This window comes from Podospora pseudopauciseta, chromosome 6 (assembly GCF_035222475.1).
Source record: "Podospora pseudopauciseta strain CBS 411.78 chromosome 6, whole genome shotgun sequence".
Taxonomy (NCBI): Eukaryota; Fungi; Ascomycota; class Sordariomycetes; order Sordariales; family Podosporaceae; genus Podospora; species Podospora pseudopauciseta.
In genome coordinates this window covers 31,712-55,195 of record NC_085895.1, presented here as the reverse complement: position 1 = coordinate 55,195, position 23,484 = coordinate 31,712, and the positions used below count along the sequence as shown (strand labels likewise).

The following is a 23,484-nucleotide window of genomic DNA, read 5'->3' as shown; positions in this document are numbered from 1 at the left end:
CCTTTTTGCGGAATATTGTTACTAGCATCATGAAGTTCCTCCAGACTGCCACGGCCCTTGCATCGTTGGCTTCGGTTGTTGCCGCCAACGGTGGACCGGGCAAGCAGAAGCCATTGATTAACTCCAAGAAGCTCCAGTCCGAAATCACCACAAAGGGGTAAGGGCCCCTGATTCCTATCCGCTAGTGCTGCTTTAATCCTTGGCCTGGGCACTGCTAACGTTGGGGTGCCTGGGCGCCGTCGCAGCCTCATGTTCAATCTCGAACAACTGAACACGATCGCTTTTGCCAACGGTGGAAACCGCGCCTTCGGCCTTCCGGGATACGCCGCCTCGGTCGATTTCGTATGGTCTCAGATCTCCAAGGTCAAGGGCGCCAAAGCATGGAAGCAAGATTTTCCAGCTCTGTTCAACTTTGTCGAGTCCATCTCGCTCAAGGTTGCCGGCGAGGACATCTACGTCTACGGCCTGACATACTCCCCATCCACGAGCGCCGAAGGTATCACGGCCGAGATTGTGGCCGGACCTGAGGGTGCCGCTGGGTGTGATGATGCTTCCTACGACGATCTGGACGTGAAGGGCAAGATTGTGCTGGTCCAGAGGTTCCGTTGCCCAACCGGCGGTACCCTTGCCGGAAGGCTGCTACCTGCTGCCCGTGCCGGCGCCGTGGCTGTCATTATCTACCATGATATTACCACCAATGTGACGGCCGGCTCGCTGTCGGCCCCCAACCCCGAGCACGTTCCTGGTGGCTTCATCAACCTTGTTGACGGCGAACGTATCAAGACACGTCTTGCTGCCGGCGAGACTCTGGAGGCTACCTTCCAGCAGACCCAGGTTATTGAGACGAGGATTACACAAAATGTGTTTGTGGAGCTGGAGGGTGGTGACAAGGACAATGTCGTCGTGGTAGGTGGCACTTTTGCTGGGACCTTGATGGTGTGGACATTTGCATGCCAACTGACGACGTGTGTGCAACCAGCTCGGGGCACACTTGGACAGCGTGCAAGCTGGTCCCGGTATCAATGATGACGGTAAGACGATGCGCCGCGCTCAGGTTGTTCTCAGGATAGTTAGCTGACAAAGCCCCAGGCTCCGGCACCAGTCTGCTTCTTGAGCTGTTCAAAGCTGCCAGCAACTATCGCACCAAGAACAAGGTCCGTTTTGCCTGGTGGGGTGCCGAGGAGAACGGTCTCCTTGGATCTCGCTTCTACACGCAGAGCCTCACCACCAAGGAGGCCGACCAGATTCTGGCCTACCTCAACTTTGACATGGTTGCTAAGGGTTTCATCGGCGTCGGCGATGCTGATGGCAGTTCGCACGGCAGCGTTGGGCCCCCGGGCTCCGAGGTCATCGAGCGCATCTACAACGAGCACTTCCAGAAGCAGGGCATTTCCGTCACCCCAGCTGTGGTCACCAACGGGAGCGACTACGCTTCGTTTTGGCAAGTTCTGAACAAGCCTTTTGGATTCCTCCACACTGGAACCGGGGTGGAGCAAGACCCGTGCTACCATCAAGCGTGTGACACGATCAACAATCCTGACCCCAAGACCATTACCATTAACGCCAAGGTTAGCCGTTGTGCACATGTCTCGAGGAAATCAGAGTTCTGACGCGAATATTCTAGGCTGCTGCACACATGCTGAGCGTTCTGTCCGTCGACGGCACCAAGCTTATCCCCAAGACCAAGCAAAAGGCATCCATGGTCGCCGCTATCCGCATGCGCGACGTGGGACCGGATGTTGTCCGTATCGAGGAGCTCGAGGCACTGGGCGAGAGACACCTGGGATGCGGCCATGATATCTAAACCAACTCCTGGTATCACATTGTTGGCCTTGTAGTTCACTCGGATGATAGCAGGGGTAACGCCACAGCCATGCCATAGCTTCTAATCGTAATATTACCAGATGCTCATTATCAGCCAAACAGATTTGCACATAGCAGAACACACCTTTCCACGTGCATGATCTCGATGATTATGCTAGGTACTCAGGCTCATCTGGCAATTTCCGCTGTCGAAATCGTTGCGGTTGTCCCCACGTGTCGCCACTGATAGGGCATCGGCTGCTGTTTCGGGAAGGCCATCTTGGCACGACTCGGACGCCTAAACGGGAAGGTCGGACAGGTTTGTGCTCTGCTGGTTCATCATCAGCTCATTCCAGTCAGCATCCCCGAGCCAGTGAGAGGTCAACTCTCAGGTCTAGAATGGTTCACAAGCTTGAGGCTGCCATCCTCGGAACCGATAGACGACATCGAGGTTCCATGTCGCCGTGTCGATCATTGTCATACACCGCATTCCAGGGACGGGTATAATAACCCAAGGCGCGAGTTCTGTTGCAATGCGTCTCTTCTGTCCCATCCTTGGCGCTGTTGTCTGTTCCTCATAGGCCCGGTTCATGTCACTCGTTTTTTGCCTCTGAGTGAGCTCCATCGTCTGTAAACCAGCGTACAAGATGAATTCCCTCAAGGGCCTGCTCTTGTGGGCAGCAGTTGCCACGGCTGGCACTATCGCTCTCGAGGAAGTGGGGTCTCCGGAGCACCTCGTGAGCCGCCGCAAGTTCTCCAAGCGCTTCATCGACGACAATGGCAACTACAACATTTCATTCTACCATCTCAATGACGTCCACGCCCATCTCGACGAGTTTTCCTCCTCAGGCACCGACTGCACTCGTCCAGAGAGAGGCTGCTACGGTGGTTACGCCCGCATCAAGCATGTCCTCGGCGAATCCCGCCCTTCGCACCCGGACTCGTTGCTCCTGAACGCCGGTGATGAGTTTCAAGGTAAGTTTGAGGTCCAAGGTGGAATATCAAGTGATTTGGATTGCTGACTTGGAGTAGGTACCATGTTCTTCTCATACTATGGCGGTTCGAAAATCGCCGAGACGCTCAACCAGATCGGCTTTGATGCCATGACGTTGGGGAACCACGAGTTTGACCGCGGCGATGATCACCTGGGCGAGTTCCTTGACAACCTGACCTTTCCTATTGTCAGCGCCAATATAAAGTCCGACCATGCGGTTCTGAACAAGACAATCAAGCCTTTTCACTATTTTGAACAGTACGAGCTGGCCGTCATCGGTGTCACGACCGAGACTACGCCAGGAATCGCCAATCCCGGCCCGGGAACGACGTTTGAAGATCCTGTGAAAAGCGTACAGGAGACTATTGACTACTTGAGAGGCGAACTGGGAGTGAAGAGGATCGCGGCGTTGACTCACATTGGATATGAGGAGGACCAGAGGCTCGCGCGAGAGACTAAGGGTCTGTACTTGATCATGGGCGGCCACAGCCATACCCCACTGGGAGACTTTGCCGGTGCCGTGGGCAAGTACCCAACCATTGTTGAGAATTCTGAGGGCGAAGAAGTCTTCATCGTGCAGGCTTACCGCTGGGGAGAATATCTCGGCTACATCGATGTTACCTACGACACGGATGGAAGAGTCATGGATTACCATGGTGCGCCGGTTCACCTGACCAACACAACAGCCCAAGATGAGGATCTTCAGAGCCAGATTGACCAGTGGAGGAAGCCGTTCGAAGAGTTTGCTGCCCAAGTCGTAGGAGAAAGCTTGGTGGTGCTAGATCAGTCTCGTTGCCTGTTGGAGGAATGTTTGTTGGGAAATTTCATGGCCGAGTAAGTTGCCCTGGCAGTAATGTGTCCGTGACGTGGGCTGACGGTGGGAACCTGCAGCGCCATGCTCCAATACCGAGTCAACAACACCACCCCCGAGACTGCCCCGGCCTTTGCGCTCATCAATGCCGGCGGTGTTCGTTCCACTATCGATGAAGGCCCCATCACCAGAGGGGAGGTCCTCACGTCCTTCCCCTTTGGAAATGCCATCGTCGAGATCTCCATGTCCGGTGAACGCCTGTGGTCGACTCTCGAGGGCATCATGTCCAAAGTCAACCAGGTCAATGGCCGTCCCGTGACCTCTCTGTTACAAGTCAGCCGCGGAATTGTCATCGAGTACAACCCTGATGCAACTGCAACAACGAAGCTGGTTGCTGTCACGATTGGCGGCAAGCCCTTGGACAAGACTGCCGAGTATCGGATCGTGACACTTGATTTCCTCGCAGGTGGGGGCGATAATTTCTTTGACCCCCCTTTTACCAACCCCATCGTTCTCGACACACAAGACCAGGTTTTGGTGGACTACATCGGGTACAAGACCCCTGTTGATATCAAGTTGGAGGGCAGAATCAAGCCGATCAGCCGATGCAGACAAAAGTTTCTAGCCCGGAACGCGAAGCGGATGCTGGACCCGACCCGGGGACTCTAAGTGTTTAATGTCTCTCGTCTCCCACACATTCTAATGCATGATGATTTTTATATGACGAACTTGAATGATGAGTTAGTTGATGTGCTTGGCTGTCAGTGACAGGTATTATAGAGATATATACCACCTTGCCTACCCTGGGGGTAGGATGTCCTTCTGTATCAAGAACAAGATGGTTCACCATTTTGCTGATTGTTTGTTGTGTGTTATCAAAGCATGTAATTCTGAGGATATAGGTCACTAATTGTAGTACCAAAAGGAGTATTCATTTGAAAAATGGGCGAACCCATATGCGAACTTTGATATTTGTTCCAGATATGTTCGCTTGAATCAACGAAAAACACCACAACACATTTTGGGGCCCAGTCGGTTATTGATCTGGCATGGCTTCCCGCCGCTGACATACAGCCCTGACCCCTATGATCAGAACGGCAAAAAAAATTATACCCTGGACAAGCCTTCAGAAAATTAATTCATTGACTCATTGACGGCATTACAGTCCTGCCATGATACACAGCTGTTTTCAACTTAGAGCTTAGGGCTCGATCCAGCACCCTGCTCGAGGTCAAACCGATCAAGGTTCATGACCTTATCCCACGCCGCCACAAAGTCCTTGACAAACTTCTCCTGACCGTCAGCACTGCCATACACCTCAGCGATGGCGCGGAGCTCAGAGTGGGAACCAAAGATGAGATCGGCACGAGTTCCGGTCCACTTCTTTTGGCCAGTCACACGGTCCTTGCCCTCAAAGACCTCATCCTTGCCATCAACGTTGGTCCACTCGGTGTTGGGATCCAAAAGGTTAACAAAGAAATCATTGGTGAGCTTGCCCGGTTGGGCAGTGAAGACACCATGGTCGGAGCCATCATAGTTGGCACCGAGGACTCTAAGACCGCCAACAAGCACGGCGAGTTCGGGTGCCGTCAGAGTCAAGAGGTGAGCCCGGTCAACGAGGTACTGTTCAGTCTTGACGCGGTCATTGCCATGACCATAGTTGCGGAAGCCGTCGGCATATGGCTCGAGATGCTCAAACGAATGGACATCAGTCTGCTCCTGAGAAGCGTCGGTGCGGCCGGGGGTGAAGGGCACCGACACACCGGCAGCTTGCTCCAGGGCAGCAACACCACCCAGGACAATGACATCGGCGAGCGACACTTTCTTGCCACCCGTAGCCTGCTCGTTGAATCTCTTCTGCACGTCCTCCAAGGCTCCAAGGACCTCGGCCAATTGGGCAGGGTTATTGACCTTCCAGTCCTTCTGAGGAGCCAGGCGGATACGTGCGCCATTAGCACCACCGCGCTTATCACTGCCACGGAAGGTAGAGGCGGACGCCCAAGCGGTTGAGATGAGCTTCTGCGGCGCAAGACCAGTGGCAAGAATCTCGCGCTTGATGGCAGCAATATCGTTATTATCGATTACGGGGTGGTCAAGAGGGGGTAGAGGATCCTCCCACAAAAGAACCTCGGATGGGATCTCGGGGCCGAGCCAGCGCGACCGAGGGCCCATGTCACGGTGGAGCAGTTTGAACCAGGCGCGGGCAAAGGCGTCGGCGAACTGGTCAGGGTGCTCCAAAAAGCGACGAGAGATCTTCTCGAAGCCGGGGTCGAAGCGGAGAGATAGATCGGTGGTCAACATACGCGGGAGGTGCTTCTTGTTAGGGTCATAGGCATCGGGGATAAAGGGTTCCGCATTCTTGGCCACCCACTGGTTGGCACCAGCTGGAGACTTAGTGAGCTCCCACTCGTACTTAAAGAGGTACTCAAAGAACTGGTTGGTCCACTTGGTAGGGTTCTTAGTCCAGATAACTTCGAGGCCAGAGGTGATAGTGTCTGGGCCCTTGCCCGACCCATACTTGTTGCTCCAGCCAAAGCCTTGCTGTTCGATAGAGGCTGCCTCAGGTTCGGCGCCAACATTATCGGCCGGGGCAGCGCCGTGTGTCTTGCCAAAAGTGTGACCGCCGGCAATCAGGGCCACCGTCTCCTCATCATCCATAGCCATACGGCCAAAGGTGACGCGAATGTCACGAGCGGCAGCGACAGGATCGGGGTTGCCATCGGGGCCTTCGGGGTTGACATAGATCAAACCCATGTGGGCAGCAGCAAGAGGGGACTCGAGGTCGCGGTTGTGGATGTCGGTGTGGTTCTTTTTGGATTCGTCGCCCGAGACGATTCCCTTGCCGGCAATGCCCTCCTGGCCGTGGGCGTAGCGAGCTTCGTTACCCAGCCATGTTGTTTCGCCACCCCAATAGGCAGACTCGTCGGCCTCCCACGTGTCGGGGCGACCACCGGCAAAGCCAAAGGTCTTGAAGCCCATGGACTCGAGGGCGACATTGCCCGTCAGGAGCATGAGATCGGCCCAAGAAATCTTGTTGCCGTACTTTTGCTTGATGGGCCACAGCAGGCGACGGGCCTTGTCGAGACTGACATTGTCGGGCCAGCTGTTGAGAGGAGCGAAGCGTTGCTGGCCCTGACCACCACCTCCACGACCGTCAAAGACCCGGTAGGTGCCGGCGCTGTGCCAGGCCATTCTGATGAAGAGACCACCATAGTGTCCAAAGTCGGCAGGCCACCAGTCCTGCGAGTTTGTCATGAGGTCGGTAAGGTCTTTCTTGAGGGCATCGTAGTCAAGAGACTTGAAGGCGGCAGCGTAGTTGAACTCCTTGTGGAAAGGATCGGAGGCGGCCGTGTGCTGGCGGAGGATGTTGAGACGCAGCTGGTTGGGCCACCAATCAATGTTGCGTGTCCCGCCGCCGGCGACGTTGGCGGACTTGGTGTGATTGACCGGGCACTCTCCCATGTTTGCAGTATACAAAACAAACCTAGGTTGCCGATGTATGTGTTGGGGGTGTTGGGGGTATTGGGGGTGTTGGGGGTGTTGGGGATGTTGGGGGGTGATTGGCAAGAAAATAAGAGGAGGTTCAGGAAGGTGGAAAGTTATGGCGGAAGAGGAGGGGTCACTACATATGGACTTGAAAGAAAGGCACGCCGGAGGGGTCCGATGGAAGCACGGAAGCTGCAGATCGCCGTCGAAGCATCTGGATCTTAGAACAGTCCCCGACCCCGCTCTTCTCCGGACAAGCACACGCAAACACCAAGTACCGCCCAGCCTGTCACGTCAAACCCCGCATGGTGAGGGGCAAGATCGCGACATTTTGCCCCGCTTCCTCCCTCGACGTGGCCATCCCATCTATTCCGTGCACCAGGGAAGGCATGAATATTCAGCAGTCGCCTTCGCGAGTACTGAACACGGTGTCGCTTTGAATGCTGTGGCAATCTACTGCTACCCACCTACGAAGAAGGGGTCCCTTACATCGGTATGTAAGCCCAAAAGAGGGTGCAGCTTTCCATCGGGGCTTGCCACGGGTGTCGTTGCCCTGTGCTGCCCGGGGAGCTTTGGTCGCCAGAGAGGTGCCCATCAACGGCCTTGATGAGATGCAATGATGCTGATTGGTGGGGTGCCTCGTGCTCGGGGTTCGGATGTAGGACGGAAATGCTGTTGAGCTTCCATATTGGCTCTCTTGTCCGTCTTTGCATATCAGGATAGCCATTCACGCCATTCCGCTACGTTGTCGATGGGAGCTCTTCGCGGGACGGGAGAACAGATGGAGGCGGGACCTTTCGATGCCAAGGCCGTTGCTGGCAGGGGTTTTAATAGCTTGCCCCGCATTCGCGTCATGGCAACTGGTCCACCCATTCATGGTCTGGGAATAGCTTCAAACTTTAACTTAGCTTCCCATATTTCGCCAGTAACGAGGACGCTTTGTCAGACGTGTACTGTACGTAAGCGGCTCACATCGGAGAACTATGGGGTACTCTCGGAAACTCGTTGGGCCGTGGGTGGAGATAGTCGGCTTTACAAGATACAAGCCTTGGTTTGTAGGCATGTGGCGGACAGAATAATTGGTACTGCAAGTTAGTTATACACAAATTAACACCTTTTTAAATATCAGATAGCCTCTTAATATTCTTTTTCTACCTATTAACTATTTTTTAAGGCCTATGGACTATCTTTGGATGCATGGTTTACAACTTATGCAGTGCTGGGTGTTTTGTCTACAGCGTGGTAGGTACCCTTTAGGGCAAAAACACTCCTTCATAGTTATCACTAGTACACGTAGTGCATTTGCTGGAGAAAACACATTGATTTAGCAGCTCAAGTGGTAGATGTGCTTTGATGCCCGATATAGGTAGGTAGTTATGCTGTGATGGTTTTACACAGCGCATTTCCCAGACTTCCTCCCTCAAACCCCATCAACATACTTCACTAGAAACTCAAATCCCTCTCGCACCACCTTAGAGCCCTGCGGATGCCTCCTTTCCCATCCTTTACCGACATCAAACAAGTGCTTTGCTCCCTCGTCAACAATTCTCAACTCAGCATCAACACCTCGTTCTTTGAGAGCCTGGTGCATCCGTTGGGCTTGCTGCCATGGTATCAAGTCATCTAGCCGAGGGTGAACGATAAAGGTCGGTGTTCTGTACCGATTTTGTTGCACCTGGGCCAATGGAGACACCGCCGTAACCTCCTCCTCAGACACCTCTCTTTTTCCATTGATCGCAGAAACTCCACGCAGAAGAACCTCGAGTGTTTTGCCATGATGATTCATGTACAATGCCAACCTGGAGCGTGGATCAACGACTGACATCCAGCCACCCACCGCCTTGGCTGAAAATGGTGGATTGTATGCCGTGATGGGTTGGTCAAGTGTCATAAAGACGGAGTCAGCCGCGATAGGGAACATCGACTCTGACCCTTCCGGAATGTTTGGTTGAGTCCAGAAGGGGTCCTTGTAGTCCGAAGGAGAATAAACGGCGAGAATGGCCTCTGGTGGTCTAACATCAAACTCGGCCGATTTCCACGACAGACTCATAGCCAAGTGGCCACCGGTGCTCCAGCCAATCGCGACGACCTTCTCACCATCGACCCGAATATCGGATCTCGCCAGAGGAAGAGAGGGAAGGGTATTCCTCACCCATGAGAGGGCGGAGACGGTATCACACATTGGGCCTTCTTGGAGAGTCGTTTCGGGACAAAGGCGGTAGTCAATGCTGACCGGAAGGAACCCTTTGGAGAGAAGAAGTTCAGTTTGACAAGGTCGAATGTCGGCTCGTGAGAGCATGATGTGGCCCCCGCCATGAATCATCAAAGCTACAACTCCAGTTAGCTACCATCTTTTTTCAAACTTTATTACCCTTTTTGAGAGGGCTTCTGCATTTCTTAAGCACAAGCTTGAGGACATACCTATGGGACGAGGCGCCGCTGAAATATCAGATAGTGTATCTGGGTAATATATGTCTGCCATCAAGTCGACACCGCCGATACTCTTGAAGCGCATCGTCTCCATCCTCGTTTGCTCTCCGATATTGGGCTCTCGCTCGGATAAGGCATGGGCAGTGATGACTCTCAAAATCTTTCCCTCTTGTGTCCCATTATCGCTCCATTCCACAGACGCAAAGCCAGCCTGCTTTAGACTCCTTTCCCAGGTCAGCTCATCGGCCAGGGCATGGGTCCGTCCATCGTTGAATCTCCACCATCCCTCCAATAGCCCAAAAACGAGATCGAACCAGTAAAGATTCCTCGTCAGCTCTACCAAGCATAGCAAGCCCCCTTTAACTGGATCCAACAGCGCTCGAATATGACTGGCCGAGATGCTGAGGTTTTCAGTGGCATGTATGCAGTTTGTCGACAGGACAATATCGTAGTGCTTGTCCCGCTTTGTGTCTGGGGATTCAATGTCCAGCGTGGTGAACTGCATCTCGATTTCCACCCCATTTCCCCGAGCACTAGAGGCCATCAGAGATGCAAACCTTCTCTTTGCTGCTGCAACAAGGGATGGGGACAGGTCGGTGAAGGTGTATTGGACTGTCATGTCGGGTCTCTCAATCTGGCTCAGGGCATGTAACAGAGGTCGTGTTGTGCCGCCTGTTCCCGCCCCGATCTCCAGAATACGGATAGTTTTTCGAGTGCTCATTCGTACAAGGGAAGACAGATAATCAACCAGAACCAAGGTACCTGTTCTGAACATGGGGGCGTTGAGGTAGACGTCTTCAAGTAACCCCCGGGCGGAAGATGTACCGAACAAGATGTCGATTGGATCGGCCGCGCCCGTCAAGCACGCCGAAAGCCGGGAGGCTGTAGCATCTAAAAGCTTGGCTTCGGAGGTGTGCTGCGGAAACCGAGAGAGTATGGTGGCTTGGAGGTCAACGGCGGAAGTCGTCTCGAGAGGTGTGTTTGTCCGCCAAAATTTACCCAGGTCATCAACAGAGATCAGCTTCGAGTCTTGCAAGATTTCATACAGCTGCCTGACGAGCTTGCTGTGTTTAGGATCGAAGGAACCGATGAATGGAACCTCTGATCCTGGCTTGATGAGGCTTAAATGGCAGCCCATATTACCAAAGGCGGACAGGACGTATTGTGTGACGAGTCGGGACTGAACTGGGTAGACGTCCATGCAAAAGTTCGAGAAGCGAGTGGCGGAAGCATGTCGTGTGTAATTGGCTGCAGCCTCACAAAACGAGACACCAGCGACGCCCCCGAGATCCTCTAAACCACTCTTCTTGCAGTGGCCAGACTCGGAGCTCGTGGCGATATCTTCGTCAGTGAAATCAGTAGGGCAAGATGAATCATTCGAGTCAATCTCCGAGTCGAATAGATCTGAACTAGTCAAAGGATCCGATCCCGTTGTCTCAAAACTGTCATTTCTGAACACTTTGGGTGCTGATTGGGAAAATGTTGGTTCCGTCGACTGTTTCCCCACGAGGCCGACGAGAGCTGCGACGTCGGAACATGCCAACAGCTCAGGCTGTGAGACTTTGACTCCAAACATATTAGAGATCTCAGCCAACACGTCACCAGCCAGTAAAGAATCGACCCCAAGTTCAGAAAGAGTACTCGTGGATTTAATTTCGTCGACCGGCGTCTCAATGATGTTGCTGAGCACCCTCCTGATGTCATGATCCACTGATGACTGGGCCTTGGAGTCTTTTGTTACTTGAGGAGTCTGGTCGGGATTCGTCTTGGTGATGGGTGTAAAGGTGGCTTCCATAGGCGGGGTCGGCTCGGTTGGCGATGATTGATGGGGTTGTGTAGTCAAGGGGAAGGAACGTGAAGCGCCATTCAGTCGCCCTAGGGTGCGTTCCAACGACTTGAGGGAAACTGCCCTGAAAGTAGCCCCGATGATGGCGACAACCAGTTCATTGGAGGTTCCATCGTAGACCAGAATGTCGTTTATTATCGAGCGAGAATCTGGTTCCGTATCATAACGGGTATATACCTTCCAGCTGATCGATGATTGTCTGTAAGCTGGTGAGATGATTATTTCCTCGATAGCAGTGCACATGAAGACTTGCCCAGCGTCCCTGGGACGAAGACAGTTAACGTGAATACCCGCCACCTGAAGAAAGTTGTCCAGGGTGACGGGGTCACAAATACCCTTTGGCAACCTGAAACCATCTGGAGATTCCGAAATAGTAGGAATACCGACTAACCCCACAGCCTCGTCGCCATGGGCCGTCAAGGATTTGACGCCCTGATAGTAGGGGGCATATTCGACCACACTCGAAAACAACTGGTAGACCATCGGACCTGCCACCTTGCTGGACGTCTCCAGGCTATTTAGACGATCGACACGAGATCGTCGAAACAATTTACTCATAGATGAGAGCTGAGCATCTGCGCCCCCAGATGGCAATGCTATGCGGCCTCGTGTATGCTCTGTCGAAGTGCCTTCAGCATTCAGGCTGGAGATGCTGAACGACCATGACTTGATGTCATTCTGATGCAGAGATACGGTTGTCTTCGTGTGGCTCGTCGCAATCCCAAGCGGGGATGACATCGCCAAAGCCTCGAAATGAGGCATCATCAGGTCGCCTAGAGGCATGTCGGCAGCTATTTCAACGCATTTGGCGCCGAGCTCCAGGTAAACTGAGGCGGGACACAAGCCATGTCCAGTAACGGCGTGTCCATTTGCTGCGAGCTGGTAAAAGTCGGCAGTGGTGTTGACCTGGAAGACGTGCTTCTTGTTTCCAGCTTCAACCAGGGTGATGAGATCTGCAGAAGCGGCATCTCGTTTCGCTGTTTTACCGGCTTCCTCCGACCCCCTTGGTTTGTAGTCAATCCAATGCTGTGTCCTGTCGAATTGATATGGAGGAACCGGAACAAAGGCGTGTCGATTCTGAGGACCATGCTGGAGGAACGGCCAATACCGCACACTGCATCCAGCTTGCCAAAGCTGGGATGTGGTCACACCAATGTTGATCATCGCATCATCGTTGCGGAGGCCAGCGGGTAAGTAAATGTCTGGCGATTTGCCTCCTGTCTTGTTGTTATTGCGCTTGACCGGTTTGATCATGGGGATGACTGGTGACGAGGTGCCTGCCTCGAGCCAGATGGCTCCCTGGGGGTATGATGCAGTGATGCGAGCGATGGCATCCGCGAAGAAAACCGGATCTCTGGTGTGCTGTACCAAACTCTCAGCTGTGAACTGCCAATCCGAAGTCTTGCGGGTGCAAGTCTCGATTTTCAGACTCGGTGATTTGACAACAAGACGACGAGCCATCTCGGTGAGCTTCGCGAGAATTGACTCAGTCATGTGTGAATGATAGGCATGAGTACTTGCCAGCTGCAGGCACTTGATCTGCTGCTGTTGACAAACGTATTTCGCCTGGGCGATAGCCTCTTGGTGGCCAGAGAGGACAAAGCTTGTCGGGCCATTGTAGCATGCAATTTCAACCCTACTGCCGGTTTGTTGTAGATTCTTGTTGACCGCGTCTCTGACTTCCCTGGCTTGAGGCTCAAGACACTCAAGAGAAAGCATGCATCCGGGTTCCGACCAGTGATCGCGAATCAGGCTTGCGCGACCGGCAACAAACCGGAACCCATCTTCGACTGTCAAGGAACCTCCAACAACCAGGGCGGATATTTGGCCAAAACTGTGACCAACAAGTGTGATGTCGGATGTCTCCAGCCCGGATTCCAGCCAACAACGGGCCGTAGAAACTTGCAAAGCCAGCAATTGACAGTGCTGACGAACAATGTCATGCAAATCCGGAACCGATTCGGAGGACGTGAAAATGTTTGGCACAATTGCCGGAAGGGCAAGAGCAACACAGACATCATTGCAGTGGTCCTAGAGCTTTTGTTAGCGCCATGTGGAAACAATCCAAGACTCGGGGTAGGATAGGGGTGAATTCAGGGGTATGTAAACAAAGAGCGCCACTCACAAGGTGTCTGCGCAACACAGGGCATGAATTGTAGAGACGTTGTGAAATCGAAACACTCTGCCCTGTTTGGCCACCGAATGCAAGCACTACTGGTAGCTGAGTGGTGGGCATGGACGCTGCCGTCTTCTCAAGACAGGCAACCATATCATCGTGACTCCTGGCTGTAAGGGCCAGTCGGTGAGGGAACTGGGGATTCTGGGACTTGTTAATGTTGTAGGCAATGTCCCCAAATGATGCGGGGAGTGGTGTCCAGGACCTCAGCGCAGCAATCATGAACTGCAAATGATTGGGTGACTTCGCCGCGAGAAGTATTGGGTAGGATGTCGGAGCCGACAGCACAGGCTGGGAAGCTGGTTCCTCATATTCCCTGACAAGAATAGCAGCATTAGAACCTGCAGCGCCGTAATTGTTCACAAGTGCGACTCGTCGGTGGACTGGGCTCCAGGGCTGGGCAACTTTGGGGATGATTATCTTATCTGCTGGGGTTGTGGTAATGCGAGGATTGAGAGTGTCAAACCCAGCCTGCGGGGGAATGGTCTTGTGGTGCATCATGAGAAGGGTCTTTATGACGCCGGCCACGCCTGATGCAGCCTCGCAGTGCCCGATACTGTCTTTGGCGGAGCCGACAAACAGGTGCTCGGTGCGAAAGGGACCACAGAGAGCCATTCTTATGCTCTCATACTCCTTAGGGTCCCCGACTTGTGTGCCTATGATGGCATCAGTGATGTGGTCCCAGCAATGTCAGCACAAGAGGGGCACTCACCAGTTCCATGTGCTTCAACGTAGGTAACTTCTCCCGGGCTCACTCCTGCTGTTTGCAGAATTTTCTTGTATAGTGAGCATTGTGATGACGACTCTGGGACAGTGATTGGACTGCAATTGGAGTTTTGGTTGATGGCGGAAGCCCCGATGACTCCTAAAATTGCGTCACCGTCCGCAACAGCTTTGGACAAGGGCTTCAGCACCAATATACCTGCCCCTTCTCCTCGACAGTACCCTGCGGCAGAGCTATCAAATGCATGGCTTGCTCCGTGGGGGTTGAGAAAAGAGCCTGCGGCAAGAGCTTGGTGCAACTCGGGGCTGGTGATGATGTTCACACCGCCCGCCAAGGCAAGTTCGCACTCGCCTGTCAAAAGAGCCTAGCAGTCCATGTCAGTCACGTCCAATGAACAATGGGCCAAATCTGGGGCCTTACCTTCGAAGCTGTGTGTATAGCCACAGCGCTTGAGGAACAAGCAGTATCAACTGTAACCACAGGCCCATTCCAGCCAAAGAAATGGCTAACTCTCCCACTGATGAAGCTTCTCAACAAACCCACCGCAGTGAAAGGAGTTGCTTGGTGTCCGGCAAGATTATGTTGATATTCAACCTCACCAACGCCCATGTATACACCCACTTCCTTTTGCTGGTGGGTCTCGATATGGTGATATCCTGCGGTAGCTAGAGCCTCATATGCAACCTCAAGGACAAGCCTTTGCTGGGGATCTATGTGTTTAGCTGCTCGCCCAGCAATATCAAAGAACCGGTGGTCGAAGCCCTTGACAACCTCATCCCTGAGAAAGTTCCCCTGGTATTTGGCTTCGGCCAGACGTGAGGCAATGCTGGGATATGTCGGATCAAAACGGGACACTGGAAGAGGTCCAAACGCAGTCTTCCCTGAGACCAAAAGGTTCCAAAAGTCTAATAGGGAGTCTGAGCCAGGGAAGCGAGCAGACATGCCGATAATTGCGATCTCGTCCTCTGGCATCGAGGTGCTGGGTGAGGGGCGAGGATGGGTAATCGAACGCGGAACAAGGCCTCCAGTATGGGAACCAATAGGTATGAAGACGAAGTTGTCGGCTTTCTCGGCACAGTTGCGCAGAGTTTGTAACCAGTGGGCTCGTTTGCACAGCGTGAGATCGATGGCAATATCGTGAAGTGATGTCGCGTTCGGCGGGACGATGTTGGCATCAGCGGTTGATCTCAATGGTGTTTGCAAGGCCGCGGCGGCGGGAAGCTGAAGTTCCCCAATAGAGGCACAGATTCTTTTGAGGGTTTGGGCTCTCTCCTCATGCCGTAGGTGATGGTAATGGCCATGAAGCCCAATATCGGTCCACGGCAGGCTAGCTCTCTGCAGCTGTCCTTCCAACCAAAGTCGCTTGCTGTTTGGCACCGTCACGGTGAGAACGCCCTCATCCAAAAAACAAGAAATGTAGGCCTAGCAATATGTTAGCTTATAGAGGCCAGCCAAAAAAGGTTGAATGACTTGCATCCGGTATCTGGTCCAGCAGTGTCTCCAGAAACACCCTATCACTCTGGTTCCTCAGGCGCACACAAATAGCCCTTGCGTGATCAGAAGGGCACTGACTGGAATCGGCGTCCACTGCTGCGCCAATACAGGCCCCAAGTCGCAAGGCAGCGGAAATATTATGCTTGAAGTCATCCCAAGTTGACGCACTAGCAAGAGATGATGCCGACAGCCAGCCAATGCAGAAGCCCTGAACTTGCTGATGCAGTGTTAAGGGTAGTTTGTTTCTAGGAAGACCTCCAAACTGAACGGCGAGGTCTACGGCTTGAGACACGATTGTCAATGGGGCCAGCAAAGTGTTGTGCCGCCAATCATCATTGGTGTTTAAGAGAAGCTGCCCGCCTTGGGCAAAGTCGGCGAGAAGATGGAAAATCCGGCCAGGGTGAAAGTCTAGCCCGAGCTGTTGTCCGAGTATAGACGAGAGGGAGGGCAAGGTTAACAGGGCTTGAGTGATGAAGTCGAGGGTGGGATTTTTCAGGAGGTTTTGTTGTAGTTCCGCCAGGGCCTCTCGTGTCCAATTGGTCACTTGAGGACCGAGTAGAAAGATTTGTTGCTGGGCCATTGTAAGAAAACTTGTGGTAATCGGTGTCCAATAGTACGGTTTGGGAAAGATAAAGGTCCGCCACAACAAAAGCGAGAACAGAGAGACTTGATATACAGATAGACAGCAGTTTACAGGCAAGCAAGCCCACCAGAGCTGGCAGCACCAACTGGCGGAGTTGAGAAAAAGTCGGTATCAACACGCAGCTATGTGAGCAGCGAGACTAATCGGGCAGATGGGAAGGAACGAACAGCAAATCTCATCACCCTTCCTCCACCATATCTACCTGTCTACCTTGAAATCCCTGACTTAAGTGGTGTTGCAGTGACCTGCTGGCCAGGATCTAACTGAATGTCGTATAGGTAATACGCACCTATATGCACGTACGGTTTCATGGAATCTCTGTCCTGGAACATGCACATGACACCGGATACCCGGTGTGCTCCTTTAATTTCAGACACCTCAGCTGGCCACGGAAGCAAGTACCCGGACAGTTGCAGCAGCTGCATGGGCTGCACCCCCACCATCCCAAGTTTACCCAAAGATGCCGCCCACAGCGGGTGCATTATGGGAAGGAGGCACCATAGAAGCCTATCCAAGCAAGAGCTGCATTGAAATATCAGCTAGTATTTGAATTGGCTGGCCAGGTTGCCCCTCCTGGATCATAGATTGATGAATTGCACTCAGTCACGATCAAAATGTGGCTTGACCCGAGAGAATGGGACCGAACCTGGAAGCCGAGCGTGTGCATGTATTCCTATTGGCGGCGGCTCGAGCAGTTAACGGCCCGCAAGTTTAACCTTGCAGGCAGTTTCCTACCATAACTTCTTGACGTCGGTAGCGGCGGCAACTGCTGTAATTGTCATGGCGACTCGCCATGGTTGAACCGTAAGGTAGGATATTCAGGCCAGAAAGACCTCACCAACTCCGTCTTAATGATCCGGGGTCAATTGCGACCCATGCCATGTAAAACGGTTGTTAGGCGTTTAAAGATAGTTCATAGGCGTTTAAAGATAATTCATAGGCGTTGAAAGATAGTTTATAGACCTTCGAAGATAATTATGGTCCCTTAAAGATATCTAAAAGGTCTATTAATCTGCATTTAAGGCAGGGTCAATAATATGGTATAGGTTAAGTTTAGTACTTTTGCTGCGCCAATTATTTCGTGGGGAGGGTGCTTCGTCAAACCTTTCACATTAATATAAACTAGACCAAGTGACATGGCGAAGACAGATGAGAACCATACGGAAGTGGAAGGCAGGGGGAGGGGGGAGGTATCGTTTTGCGCAGGCTTACACCAATCGGATATTCCATCCAAACGCCGATATGTTGATTTCATGATCACCCAAGTCATATATTGAGTTGGGTGCTTGAAACGGGGTTAATGCATTATGTGACCTCAAAGTAGCGGTCAAGATTTGCCCAGGCAATGAGATGTTGCGATTGCCTGCGCAAGTGTGCATGCAGTTCCATTGTTGTTGAAGATTTCCAGTTTCTGCCAACGGGGGGTTGTACATGAATACCCCGCGCGGCAGTGGATAGATGTTTCATTCGTCACTCTCCATAAGAACTGTGGGCTACGAGGTCCCAAGTGGGGGGTTGCTTCCGTATGCATGTGTTGTTCGATGGCCCTGTAAAATGCTGAATGGATCGAAAAAGGAAACCCGAAATTATGTAACGTCGTGAAATATGACTGGGTGGGACTTGCAAAGCAAGGTGATTTTCTTGGATTTCTTTGACAGTGACCGACATCTTCAACACAGAATGACAACGGGTCCTGGAGATACGTGTGACATTTTATTTAGGGGGCAAAATGCCACACTAAGGCAGGCATCTACTAATCTGAACACAGACAGACATCGGAAGGCTACAAGCCTTCCTCATACCTCAGGTAGTCTGTCATCCTGTGCTTCACCTGCTCAGTTTCCGTTCCAGACAGCGGGACCAGGCATGCGATAAGCGGCGGGGTTGTTGGTCCACTTGTTGTAAGCAATGCCGGGGTCATTGGCATTGTAGATACCGGGGATGCGGACAAGAGGCGAGGGGTTGCCACCACCGGGCCCGGTGATCTTCAACTGTGCGCAGGTAATGTAGAACTGAGCGCGGCGTACGTGACCCTCGTGTAGACCAATGTGCTCGATGCGGACGAGATACTCTCCAGGGGGGGTCTTGGGCGGGATAGTGAATTCAAGCCTGACATGTAGTGTGAGATTTGCTAACAAGGGGTCAGGGTCTGACTGGGAACTCACCTGTCCTTCTGCCACGAGCACCAGTTCGTGTCCACATTTCCTCCGCCGCGGCAAAGACCGGTCTCGTAGACCTTGAACCACTCGCCGGAACCATCGTACGTAGCGACACTGCCAGGGGCTTTGGACATGTAGATAAACCCCGGTCCGGGGTGTTCAATAAACTCGTTGTTGAAGACCTTGAAGCCGATCTTATCACCAGCCTTGACCTCGTATGTCTGTACGTTGCCGCCAGGCTTGGCGCCTAAATTGAGACTTAGATTCTTGAATATTCCACATGTTTTCATCTGTTAGGCTTACCGCGGTTGCACCGTAATTCATCAGAGGTAAGGATGTCGGGAAAGGCCGGATTGTAGCTGTTAGAATTGCGTCGAACGTATGTGTACTCGCCACCTTTCCATTCTTTTGTTAGTATAACCCCAACTGCAAGAAGGGTTAATCATGAATTGTCATACCGATGCGCTGGCCGTTCACAATCAGTATGTTGAAAATGTAGTGGGCCTGGGCTTGGGCCGCGAGGCCAGCCAAGATGGTGAACGACGAGAGCTTCATGACAAGCGGTTCCGACTTGGAGGGCAGAGGAAGTTGGGGACTGATGGGGTGATGGGATGTCAACGGTATGTCATTTATTAGGGACGCGTCTGCCCTCTAAATATATGTCCATCGACCGTCTCCTGTCACGACTGAACCTGTTGAATATCCTACGCTTTGTGATTCAAGGCTGAGATCTTGGCTTCATCTCGCGGTTCTTTAGTCTCCAGATCAAGCACATCTACCGACTGCGGGGTGCATTCTCCGGGTCCACGAAAACCTGGGGAAGAAGCATTGCGTTGCGAACGAATCAAGTTTCTCCATCATAAACCGCCTAAATAGCCTCATTAGACCAAACAAGACCTTTTTTGGATACCACAAGTGTCATGTGGCACAAGTCCTATCCCGTGCGATGGAGCCGACACGGGATAGGGATCAGCGTGGATGCTGAAAAAGGATGAGAGAAACAGTCCCGGTAGTGTTTCAAATTCCCGATTGGAGCGGGACGAGTCCTCTACTACCCCGTGTCGTTCCCGGCGTAACACTTGTCCCAATAAAGCACGGGGCAGGGCTTCAACTGCCGTTTGACGTCAAGTTCAAAGTGGCAGCAGGGAATGCCGAGCTGGACGTGTGATAAAAGTAAAGTGCATCAAGGCGCAAAGCATTCTTGGCTACTATACAATAGGGAGAATCTTCCACCAGTAACTTTGTTTATTGGCCAGTGCCGTCAACATTTAATCTTTGAAAAGTCCGGATTGGCTATTCGATTACAGGATGTCACCACAAAACCTAGTGCAAACTCGCAATCAAGTCAGCACTAGTTGGCTCAGCTTAGAGTGACTTGGCTCCAGACGACCCGATCGCTTGCAGTTGAACGGAAATTGCGGAAGCCAGCTTCAGGGAAATAAGCAAGAAATATAGTCGCGAACAATATGTTAAGCCGATAGGTAGGGGATGATTCTTACTTGGCCTTCAAGGATATTAAAAGTTCAGCAAGGGAGTTGATAAACATATCTTGAACGCGGACGTTATTTTTATCTAAGGTACCTAGTTGGAGTGTTGACCCCACCATACTTCATCCTCTACGTATGAGGCTAATCAACAACGGTAAGGCGACAAACTCTTTGTGCTACAGGCGAGTTTCAGTCAGCGTCATCCTGCACTTTTGGATTGTGCTCGACGTTGCCAGACGAGAGCCCGGTACCATACTCGACGAGAGTGGTAATATTCTCCAAGCCGCCACTTAGGGTCCGAGTCCCGCAATGTGTCCAGGAAGCAATAAGTGCTACATGTAGTTTGATCGCCAACCTATCTTGGCATGATTGCTGAAATCCTCCATGTGCCTAACATATCACCTCCATGTAGCCTAATGAGTTACTTTGGGCTTTTTAAATATTACCTACGAGTGGCATGTTGGGAAATTTTAGATCCTCAGTTTCAGCTCTACTAGACTCTCCATCAGTCTATGTCGTTCTTTTGTTTGTTGGGTCAGGGACTCCATCAAGTGAATTCTGCAAGTGCGACTAGAGAAAATAGGAAACACCGATGCTAATACATGGCAATTGTTAATTATACAGAGATTCCAACGCTTCTATCTGGTCATTATTGTAGAACCAATCCTCCAGCTGCATCTCATTCCCCATCCACATCATAGGGTTAGCCATTCGATGTCCCTCGGGAAACTCTCCTCCTTCTCGGCCATTCTCTTGTCCTTGACCAGTTGTGCTCTCGGGCCACTGATCTGAGACAATTTGTTGGGAAAACCCTAATGTTCCGAGATAAGCGTCAACTTCGAACGCTGCCTGATTGGCCTGGTGTGTATCTTTCGGTAGGTCGGGTCTTAAATCTGTACGTTGTCCGATCTGGCTGGTAGGAGGAGATCGAACATGATGGGATGCCACGCTGACGAGCACCTGAAATAAACGACGGAGTCTTTCCACGGCCTCAGTGACGGAAGACTCATACTGTAACGACGTGGCAAAGGCTTGCAGTCTGGCAAGATCATCCTTATCTTTTGTTTCGATTACCTGACAGAAAAGGACAATGAATGGAACGAAGGGGGCCATTAGGATCGTCCTGTTTCAGCCGTCAGCACCAATCAGCCCTTTTTCAGTATTTGCTGTGATAGGTGGAGAAACATGACCGAGCTACGTACCAGTGCATATAAGTGCTGAACAACCCGCAGTTTGTAGACTTGATTAACTCCATACACTCTTGGTGTCGTCCTAGCGTTTGGCGTGCCACGTTTATACACTCTGTGGAGAAAGTGGTGGGTGATCCTGGTGGATTGGGAAGGGCGCGATGCACCATTGTGAGGAGACTAAGCCGCAGTACGTGATCGGACACAAGAAAGAAATCAGTCAAGTCATCGCCGGCATGTTCGCGGCAATACGAACTCCATTGGTGCTGCAGTAGGTAGCGTCCTGATTAGATTTCATATTCAGGCCATCAGACCAGTGGCGAGAAGACACTTACAATCACCTCTGCCGTCTTGGCCTCGAATTCTTCCAAACGACCCAGCAGAGTCTTAACCCTTTCTCTCTTGACGCTTTCTGGCGCAATGGCGGCCTCTGGGCAATAAAGCAACTCGTACACCTGGCCCTGTAACTTTGCTAGGAGAACCCATAGTAAAAAAAATCCTGTGATGCCGGAATTGCCGGGATTATCTGTGGAAGGATATGGGAGGGAAATGTCGTAGTCTTGGATACTGGAGGACCGTCCAAGCCGGAGAGACAGGCTCTTGTCGACAATGTAGACGGACCAAAACAACAAGTGCCGCTTGTATCGATCAATATCATTTGTAGCCCCTCCAGACTTGAACAGGACATAGCCGTCGTTGGCTCGGTGATAGCCCAGTGTCTGGCACAGTTCTGATGCCTTGGAAGTCAGAATCCAGGCTAGGGAGGGCTTGGATATCTCCACGGCATAAAATGATCCCGACAGGAGCGCAGAGATAGTGTCATCGTTGGCGGGAAGATGCAGCGGCAGATGTGCCAAAGCTGTTTCGATGGTACTACCACAGGTCTGCGCGTAACCAAGATATTCGTCTTTCTTTTCTTGGTCCACTTGTGCGCACGCCCAAAATAGGAAGTGGAGACCAACATTGACATTGATGAGGGTGATCAAATCGTTGTCCTCTCTCACATATGCGTCAAGGAACCCCGTGAGAGGTATTAGCTCGTACACCCAGGCCAGACACATAACCTTAAAGGACTGTGTCATCCGGAGAACCTCAACAACAATCTGAATAGGGGGCAACTTGCAATCTTTCAAGGATAGCGTCTTGACGGGTGCAGCATGTGGATACCGCATCTCATCCGCCGCTGGTTGTTTCTTCATGGCCTCGACGAGGACACGAAGGGCATCGAGGCGCTCGCGCATTTCTGGTTGCGAGTCCCGATCATGGACGGCAGTTTTCAGGAATTCACTGGCGAACTCTGTCTGTGCGGTAAGCGATGAGTTGCCCTCAACCATGGGCGGTGTGGTGTTTGCATGAGCATGACTGGACCTGACATGCGTGGTGGCGGTTGATGAGTCTGGGCTTGTTGCGGCTGACGATGGTGTGGCTGGTATTGAGAGAGCTGCGGGTTGCGTTCTTGGAGCGGTTACATTGGCTGGCGATGGTGCACGGAGCTGGATCTCGGGGATTGGGCAGCCAGTTGTGGGTTGCTGAGTTTTGAGTTGTCGCAGAAGATCTAGGATCTCATCCAGGCGACTGTCAAGGTGGTCGATCTTTTGCTCACTAGACAGGTTACAGCAACGGGGTCTGGTAAGTATTACTTGAACCTGACTATAGAATATTGAGGCAATCATACTACTGGTGGCTCAAAAGAATGCGAGCCCTCTTCTCCCTGGGTCGTATTTCATTGTAGATACATCTACGCAACAAGAGTCAGGTGAGGATAAACTTGAGAACAAATAAACGGAGACTACTCACTCGATCTTTGCTCTGACGCAATGGGCACAGGGAGATTCGCGATTGCATCCTATCTACAAAATAAACACTTAGCCACGTGGGAAATGATTGGCAACATACAGGCTGGCATCAGGCGCCTACCTTGCGAGCTCGACATGCATTGCACTGGATGATTTGTGGTCAGGTCAGTATCGATGTGAACAAAGCCAAGCTGAAGTGGGGTCAGTTGGAAGGGAGACGAACAGCTCGGGGGACGACCGATGTGGCTTCGGTGGGTGGGGAAGCCATTGCGCGGTTCATGGCGATGAGAGTGGCGGCCCTATGGGCGTACAAGGACAGAGGTGAAGCGATATTGGAAGCTGTCGGGTGTTTTGCCGTGAGCATCGGAGACGGAGCATGAGGCATGCGGGCGGCCGATGTTGAAATGGGCGGACAGTCGACCCTTTTGGCCCGCGGAAACCGCGGACC

General features: G+C 52.2%; 6 protein-coding genes across 6 annotated transcripts; 2 read left to right on the top strand and 4 right to left on the bottom strand.

Annotated features, from left to right (window-relative positions):
• Positions 1-29: 29 nt before the first annotated feature.
• QC763_611260 (uncharacterized protein) lies at positions 30-1,804 on the top strand (the record flags this gene model as incomplete). The annotated part of the gene is made up of 5 exons (XM_062914950.1): positions 30-157; positions 246-906; positions 980-1,031; positions 1,090-1,568; positions 1,625-1,804. The coding sequence occupies 5 exons, from the start codon at positions 30-32 to the stop codon at positions 1,802-1,804; spliced, it is 1,500 nt and encodes a 499-aa protein (XP_062762370.1).
• Positions 1,805-2,450: 646 nt separating this feature from the next.
• On the top strand, positions 2,451-4,447 carry QC763_611250 (uncharacterized protein; the record flags this gene model as incomplete). Its single annotated transcript, XM_062914949.1, has 3 exons — positions 2,451-2,778; positions 2,836-3,631; positions 3,689-4,447. 3 exons carry the CDS (start codon positions 2,451-2,453, stop codon positions 4,275-4,277), a joined length of 1,713 nt encoding a protein of 570 aa, XP_062762369.1. The 3' UTR covers positions 4,278-4,447.
• Positions 4,448-4,802: 355 nt separating this feature from the next.
• Positions 4,803-7,070, bottom strand: QC763_611240 (uncharacterized protein; the record flags this gene model as incomplete). The annotated part of the gene is made up of 1 exon (XM_062914948.1): positions 4,803-7,070. The coding sequence occupies one exon, from the start codon at positions 7,068-7,070 to the stop codon at positions 4,803-4,805; it is 2,268 nt and encodes a 755-aa protein (XP_062762368.1).
• A 1,320-nt stretch (positions 7,071-8,390) lies between these two features.
• QC763_611230 (Type I Iterative PKS) lies at positions 8,391-16,656 on the bottom strand. The gene is made up of 6 exons (XM_062914947.1): positions 15,745-16,656; positions 14,691-15,692; positions 14,259-14,634; positions 13,496-14,202; positions 9,516-13,401; positions 8,391-9,422 (listed from the first exon to the last, which is right to left on the bottom strand). The coding sequence occupies exons 1-6, from the start codon at positions 16,342-16,344 to the stop codon at positions 8,515-8,517; spliced, it is 7,479 nt and encodes a 2,492-aa protein (XP_062762367.1). The 5' UTR covers positions 16,345-16,656; the 3' UTR covers positions 8,391-8,514.
• A 1,394-nt stretch (positions 16,657-18,050) lies between these two features.
• On the bottom strand, positions 18,051-19,512 carry QC763_611220 (uncharacterized protein). Its single transcript, XM_062914946.1, has 4 exons — positions 19,025-19,512; positions 18,870-18,962; positions 18,573-18,813; positions 18,051-18,516 (listed from the first exon to the last, which is right to left on the bottom strand). The coding sequence occupies exons 1-4, from the start codon at positions 19,119-19,121 to the stop codon at positions 18,243-18,245; spliced, it is 705 nt and encodes a 234-aa protein (XP_062762366.1). The 5' UTR covers positions 19,122-19,512; the 3' UTR covers positions 18,051-18,242.
• A 1,004-nt stretch (positions 19,513-20,516) lies between these two features.
• Positions 20,517-23,483, bottom strand: QC763_611210 (uncharacterized protein). The gene is made up of 7 exons (XM_062914945.1): positions 23,260-23,483; positions 23,158-23,181; positions 23,038-23,090; positions 22,916-22,978; positions 21,576-22,842; positions 21,256-21,506; positions 20,517-21,176 (listed from the first exon to the last, which is right to left on the bottom strand). Exons 1-7 carry the CDS (start codon positions 23,419-23,421, stop codon positions 20,666-20,668), a joined length of 2,331 nt encoding a protein of 776 aa, XP_062762365.1. The 5' UTR covers positions 23,422-23,483; the 3' UTR covers positions 20,517-20,665.
• Position 23,484: the final 1 nt, after the last annotated feature.